Source organism: Setaria viridis, chromosome 4 (assembly GCF_005286985.2).
Source record: "Setaria viridis chromosome 4, Setaria_viridis_v4.0, whole genome shotgun sequence".
Taxonomy (NCBI): Eukaryota; Viridiplantae; Streptophyta; class Magnoliopsida; order Poales; family Poaceae; genus Setaria; species Setaria viridis.
This window is the reverse complement of record NC_048266.2, coordinates 24,657,327-24,664,914: the sequence shown is the minus strand read 5'-3', so window position 1 is coordinate 24,664,914 and position 7,588 is coordinate 24,657,327. Positions and strand designations below refer to the sequence as shown.

At 56.3% G+C, this 7,588-nt stretch overlaps 1 protein-coding gene across 1 annotated transcript; it reads left to right on the top strand.

The window, feature by feature from the left end:
• The first annotated feature begins 4,718 nt into the window (after positions 1-4,718).
• On the top strand, positions 4,719-7,128 carry LOC117852074 (aluminum-activated malate transporter 10). The gene is made up of 3 exons (XM_034734002.2): positions 4,719-5,197; positions 5,299-5,439; positions 5,553-7,128. The coding sequence occupies exons 1-3, from the start codon at positions 4,762-4,764 to the stop codon at positions 7,016-7,018; spliced, it is 2,043 nt and encodes a 680-aa protein (XP_034589893.1). The 5' UTR covers positions 4,719-4,761; the 3' UTR covers positions 7,019-7,128.
• Positions 7,129-7,588: the final 460 nt, after the last annotated feature.

Genomic DNA, 7,588 nt, shown 5'->3' with positions numbered 1-7,588 from the left:
AAAAGGACTGTAAAGAGTAAAGCGTAGAATGGTAAAAGGTACGGCAGGAAGGAGGAGCAAGATCCTAGGCGTCCGATGCCTCTGCCAGCCCCTGACGAGCGCCGGCGCGCATGCCGGAGGGGGAGGTTGCCGTGTGCCAAGTGTTGTTGCTCCCTGCATATAGCTACTTCGATGCTCGTAGGTATCAGATCATGATGAGGGCGTTCCGTCGTTACCCCAGCGTCCGTTTGGGGAGGACGGTGGATGCTGCTGCTCAGGCGACGGATGCTGAGAGGGAGAGTGTCGCGTCCGTGCTGCTGGGCGCGCGGGACCCGAGGGTGTGCGGGGCCCGAGGATAGGCCGCTCTCTTCTTTGCTCCGACCGGCGCAGGCCATGAGTACCCTGCGGCGAATGGGAGCCGGCCGCCGGCACTGTAGCCTGCACAGAGCGATCGTGCACGGGTACTTGCGCCGGGTTGCGTGAGGGGCGTGGTCGCCCTGCCCTCCGTCAGTCCTGCGGCGCATTTATGGCGAGGCCGACGGGGGGACCCACAGGATTTTGTCTGTCTTGCCCGTCTGGACCGTATCCGAGGGGGGTACCTCCCCCGGGGGCCCCAGTGCGCCCGACCCCTTCGCTTGGGGTCGGACGAGGCGGAACTCCGTGGCGAGGGGTCGGGCGCCCCCGACCCCGGGGTCGCGGTCGGGCGAGGCGGAAACTTTGCGGAGGGGGGTCAGGCGCTCCCGATCCTGGTGCCTTGGTCGGGCGAGGCGGAGCTTTGATTACGCTTAGGTGGGCCTGGGCCTCCGTGTCCGTATCTTTAAGTGGTGTCTTAGGGGAGCGTTAATATTTCCCCCCAACAATTAGCAAATGATTACTGTAGCACCATATTGTCAAATCATGGACTAATTAGGCTTACTAGATTCGTCTCGCGAATTAGACTCCATCTGTGCAATTAGTTTTGTAATTAGACTATATTTAATACTCCTAATTAGTATCCATATCGGATCAAACATCCGATATGACAGGTACTTCTAAATGCGTATCCAAACACCCCCTTGGTGTTGGACCACAGCCTCAATTTTTAAGATGTTGACGTTTTTTGTAAAGAATTACTATCTAGCACAGGGGACTTCAGCTAAGCACTCCCATGTCCGTGGAATCTGTTGAAGAAAATTGGCAAGTTAATGTAACAAACTTCGCAGGTAAACTCTAAACAATTACCGTACTAACCTTAGTTGTTGTTAATTCGCAATTATACTTATGTTTCCATAGTCTTCTTGCCTCACAATATGTAAATCATTTGACCCTGCTTCTCTTGCAGCACGTATATAGTCCTGCTTTTAACACAGGGTGTACAGCTTTCACAGAAAAATAAGGGCAGATATTTTGTTGCTCGGTTTTTTCACAGCGCGTGAGAAAGTGTTTTTCAAAAAAAAAATGACCCAGCCTAGGAGGCAGTATAAGATTTTTCATTTTCAATATCATTAGGAAGGAGGAATAGGCATCAGAATTCTGATGACAGCATAACACTGGAAACCGCTCGGCCCCACGTGTGACTCGGGCGGCGCCGCCTCCCCCACCTCTAGCGCTGCCCCCTCCTCCTCTCCACCTCACCGTCGCTGGAGCTCACCGGCTGAAACCGTCCAGCCGCGACGAGGGCGGCGGCGGGTGCATCTCCTCTCCCATGGAACCCCCTCTTCCCCCTCCACATCCTCCCCCACCCTCTCATCTCTTGTTGCTGCTATGGTGGCTGCCGGCACCCCTAGGTTGGGATGCCCAGATTCGGAGTCGGCAAGCCCAGATCCGGCGCCGCCCTTGCTGCTGGGGCCTCCCCTGCGCTAGTGGGGGCCGGTGATGGCCAGGTCCGCGGCGGCGGCGGCAGGGTGGCGGTGGCGGCCCGTAGTAGGGCGGCGGCACGTGCGGAGCCGACCTCTCCTGGGCTGAGCTCCGGGTGGAGGTCAAGATGGCAACGGGTACAAAATATCCGCGTGCCCGCGGATATGAAACCCGATGGGCACGGATATGGGTCTAAGTATGTGCCTGCGGGCACGGGCGTGGGTGTGACCCTAGACCCAACGGATATTTGCTCGCGGGCGTGAAAAAATGATATCCGCACCCGCAAACCCATCATACCCACTCCAATGTCTGACATGTGGCCCCAACACCATACCAATGTATATAAACTTAGATTCTTAGGGTTTCATTTCTCCCAGTCCCTCTGCCCGCAGCCGCACTCCCTTATGACCCCATGCCCCAACTCCCCTGTCCCGACCCAAGTCCCAACTGCCCGACTCGACCCAGGCTGCCAGCGCCGCCGACCGCCCCTTTCCGCTGCGGCGCTACTCCTTCCCGCCGCCGGTCGGCCTCGGAGGCCCGGATCTGCCCCCATCTCCCCCCGTCCCGACTCCCGCCGCCAGTTGCCACCATGAGTCCCTGACTTCCCGCCACCGTGACTGCCCACCGCCCAGGCCCCTAGCGCCGCCCCTTGCCGCCGTGACTTCCCACGCCCCGTCCCGCCGCCGGCCGCCCCTGGAGGACCAGATCTGGAGTCTGCCAACGCCGCCCCTTGCCGCCGCTGGCCGCCCCCAGATCTGCCCCTATGCGGGGTACACGGGCATGCCCGCGGGCATGCGCTATCCGCGGATAGCGGGCGCGGGCACGGTTTTCTACCCGTTGTGGATAGCGAGCGCGGGCGCGGGCATGGTTTTTTGCTCGCGGTTATGGATAACTGGACCTTGTATCCGCGCGGATTTTACCCGTTGCCATCTTGAGATGGAGGGCGTCTTCTTCGCCTCTTGTGACCGCCGCGGTGGGGAGCTCGCCTCCGATTGCTGCCCTCCCTTCTGGGCCCTGCTGGGCATCCTATGGGCAATCTGATGGAGTGGCCATAGGTTACCGATCGTCATGCAATGCATTTCTTGGGTGTGCGGGTTCTTGGGCGAAAGCCTAGTTTGGTCCTCGACTGTTTGCCGGTGATGATGGTGCCATGCACATCGTTTTCATTCTTGAAGGCGTTACCGTGAGAACCTCAACATATCCAGGTGAAAACCAAAGAACTGACTTGCTGGTTTGGGTGGCAGCAGCATCTGGATGTTGCTCTCCTCTTGAGGCGTCATCTTGGAGTCCTTAATGGCGACACCATTTTCAGCTTGGAGCAATGGCGATGCCCGATCTTTTTGTGTGGTAGATGATAAGGGTTACCAGGCAGCACATGACCATCGGCGATCCTTACATCAAAAGTTTCTAAGAAGACAGCTGATGTGAGAAGTTTGTTACTGCATAAGGACCAAAGCAAGGTTTAAGGAAGGACGTAGAAGAAGTTTGAAGCGTAGGCTTTCAAGTTTTCTTTCTTAATTTTTTTCTTTCTTATCTTTTGTGTTCCTCGGTTGGAGTTTGAAGTCTAAGTACTCGTGTCGCTTCTGGCTATATGGCCGTATTTGTTTTTTTTCAATAGACATTCACGTCTGAATATTCAAGACAGGATGTTTTTCCTTAATCTAAAAATCAGAATTCGAGTTGAAGTGGTTGGGATCAATAAATGCACGTACACACCTTCCACTTACCAGCTCTGTACTTGCTTATCCCTAAAACATTTTCACGTATTATTGCTTGATTGAGGGACCGTTCTCTTTACTTCTTTTTTTTTCATGATTCCAGGGATATGAACACTTAGTACAAGCTGCTGTGATCTTGCTTTGATTTCGATTTCTTTCAAAGATTTGAAGGAAAAATAAAGAAATACAAGATACAAGGAGGAACGTTTCAAAAGCTATATATATATTCCGCACAGAATTAGAAGACACTTATGCTACACGCCTGTCTATATTTTTTAGCTACGTACTCTCGGTCTCTCACACGTGAAGGGTTTTCACATAACTCGCTGGTTTTTGTTTTTTTTCTTCAAAAATGTGGCATGAGCTTATCAGTTTTCATGTTTGTTCTGAAGAAGAGATACTCACACGCCTCCTTATAATTTTAGCAATAACGTACTCTCAGTTTCTCACACGTGTTTTTTTTCAAGGGTTTCAATTATTGGCTGTTTTTGGTCACTTGTTTTTCAGACTAATGTGTCCGTGTTCGGAAGAAGAAATAAGATTTACAATTTTTCTAAGGATCTCAAGTTCTTAACCTGTGTGTCCTACCTACGCCATGGGCCAACTCAATAATTGCTCAAACCCATCCCTATTCAGGCTAACTCAATAATTGCTTAAACCCATCCCTATTCACACTGCACTCCCTCCATCCCAAATTATAGATCGTTTTGATTTTCTAGGTGTATAGTTTTGCTGTGCATCTAAATATAACGTATGTCTAGATGCATACAAATATTTATGAACCTAGAAAAGTTAAAATGATTTACAGTTTGAAATGGAGGGAGCAGTAAACACGACAAGCACACGTAACTGTCTCCATATTTTCTTTTTTATAAAAAAATATACAACGCGTTTTTACAAGTTTATTTCACGTTTATTACCTTTGACCGGTGCTTCAACACACTTTCCTTAAAAGGTAGAAAATTCGTGTGCGTCAGTACACGCAGTCCGCATGTTTTTGCGCCCACGTGACGTCAAAAAATTAATTTTTTTTTCTCCGGCAGAGCGCCCAGCCTGAAGCTGAAGTGTGGTGGTGGCAGAAACCAGCGTGCGGCCACGTCAAGCACTGTGCCCTACAACCCCTGCTCTTCGGTTATATAAACCTCACATGGCCACACCATCGTGGCAGCAGATCAAGATCCAACAGGAGCATCACACACACATTTGCAGCTAAACACACCACACGAGCATGGCAGGGGCAGCAGCTCACCAGCAAACCGCCGCCGACGGCGGCGCCGAGTGGAGGGTGGCCGTTCCGGCCGCCCTCCACGCCGAGCACGAGAACACCAAGGGCAGCCGGCGGGCGTGCTGCGCGCCGGCATTGTCGTCGTTATTATTCTCGTGGGCGGCGGCGCCGATGCACAGGACGGTCGGCTTCGCCGCGGCGGCGTGGCGGTGGCTGCTGTCGCTGGCGGCCGCGGCGCGGGACAGGATCTTCGGCGTCGCCCGGACGGCGTGGAAGATCGGCGCCGACGACCCTAGGAAGGTGGCGCACGGGTTCAAAATGGCGCTCGCGCTCACCCTCTGCTCCGTGTTCTACTACGTCCAGCCGCTCTACGTCTTCACCGGCCACAACGCCATGTGGGCCGTCTTAACGGTCGTCGTCGTCTTCGAGTACACTGTTGGTAATAAGCGCATCAAACTACTCTTATGCATCAATCGTTTCTGCCACACTCAGCATTGACTTAAAAAAAATGGATTGTTTTGGTGTCGTCCACATATACAGGCGGTTGTTTGTACAAGGGGCTGAACAGGGCCATGGCGACGGTGACCGGCGGCGCGCTGGCCCTCGGCGTGCAGTGGATCGCCAGCAAGTCTGGCAAGGAGTTCGAGCCATTCATCCTCAGTGGATCTCTGTTTGTTTTTGGTGCGTTCACTCAATCAACAACAGACACATGTCGCTGTGTCCATCTTGTGGCAACTACTCTCCTTTACTTGCCCGGCCTAAGCCTAACCATACGACGTCGTGCATGCATGCAGCCTCGTCGGCCACCTACTCCCGGTTCATCCCGACGATGAAGGCCCGATTCGACTACGGCGTCACCATCTTCATCCTCACCTACACCCTCGTGGCCGTCGGGGGCTACCGCGTTGACGAGGTGGCCTTCATGGCGCAGCACCGGCTGACGACCATCGCCATCGGCGCCGCCATCTGCTTCGCCGTCTGCGCGCTCATCTTCCCGGTCTGGGCGGGGCAGGAGCTGCACGACCAGGTCGCCCGCAACATGGACAAGCTCGCCGCCGCCGTCGAGGGCTGCGTCGAGGACTACTTCTCGGAGGCCGACGCCAGCAACGGGGAGATCCCGGTGAGGCGGGCGCCCTCGGAGAGGTCGCAGGGGTACCGCGCCGTGCTGAACGCCAAGGCGTCGGAGGACTCGCTGGCCAACCTGGCGAGGTGGGAGCCCGCGCACGGCGACTTCCGCTTCCGCCACCCGTACCCGCTGTACCAGAAGATCGGCGCCGCCATGCGCTGCTGCGCCTACTGCATCGACGCGCTCGCCGCCGCCGCCGCCGGCTCGGAGGCCCAGGAACCGGCGCACGTCAAGAAGCACCTCGCCGGCGCCTGCGTTGCCCTGGGCCGGCATTGTGCCGCCGTGCTCCGCGAGGCCTCCGGCTCCATCGCCTCCATGACGCGGTCCGGCCGTCTCGCCCTCGTCGTGGGCGACATGAACAGGGCGGCGGAGGAGCTGAGAGACGAGCTGAGATGCCTCGCCGCGCTACTGGAAGAAGACGACTCCTCGAACGCAGATGCAGAGCACGAGCAGAGCACCGATGCGCCGGAACCGGCGCCACCGCTCATCGAGGTGCTGCCCCTGTTCACCACCGCCTCCCTCCTGCTAGAGATCTGCACGAGAGCGGAGGGTGTCGTCAGCGCCGTCGACAACCTGGCCACGACGGCGAGGTTCAAGAAAGCCGGCCACGACGAGGGGAACACGCTGGACGTCGAGGCGGCCGTGCCCGCCGCCATGAGCACCACCCTCACAGCGGAAGTGCCACAAGAGACGCACGCTAAGGTCGCCGTCGACAACGAGAAGGCGGAGACGGCGATCGACCTGAGCTCCGACCAAACACCCCGGGACAAGGTTGGCGAGCTCATCAAGGCGCTGACGCGGCGGCGCAGCACCAAGAAGTGGGCGCGCGGCGACACCAAGGTGTCGCCGAAGCCGCCGCTGGATTTTGCGGTCCACGCACCAAGCCCGAGGAGCAGCAGGTCCATGGAGCTCACGGGCCACGCGCAGGTGGTGCCAAGCCCGAGGCACCACCACCACCGCTCCGCCGAGCTCGCCGGCCACCCGCTGGTAGCACCCAGTCCGAGGAACCGGTCCGTGGACTTCGTCAACAATGGGCCTGTCCTGCCAAGCCCAAGGAACCGGTCCATGGACTTCGCCAACCATGGGCCTGTCTTGCCTAGCCCCAGGCATCGCTCCATCCTTGGGATGGCCTGATTGATTCGAAAATGAAAGAGTTCTATGCTTCTTACACGCGGCAGCGTCATGTACTCATGTTAGATAAATGGTTTTTCTAATACCATCCGGCTAAAAATGGCCTTCGGTCAGATTCTGAACGGTGGTGATGTGCTTTTCCGATTTGTGCTTAGCGATCTCGATAGTCAGCGGGGCGGAAGTTCTTGTTTAATTTTAATGTCTTATTGCTAATGTACGTGCCTCTGCTTTTTTCCTACGGGTGGCGGTTTTCCACCCGCGCTGTCGGGATGTTTCCCCGTCGCTCCTCGCTCCCGTTGACGGTAGCCGCTCCACCACCGCACAGACAGCTGTGCCTCGCCGTCTTCGCCACACCAAGTTGGATCCACGCGGGCGTCGCACAACGAGGGGCTAGAGCTCACACGGATCTATCTGGGGACGAGGTCAACCACCTCAATGCCGCCAAGCACGAGCTGCCCCTCTGCCAGCCACCACGTAGGGCACTTTGCCTTGACTGCTCTGATTCCCATGGGGAGGTCGTCCGCCTTCCTCGTCGAGCTTTGACCTCGGCCATCCCCGCCTTGCCCTATGGCT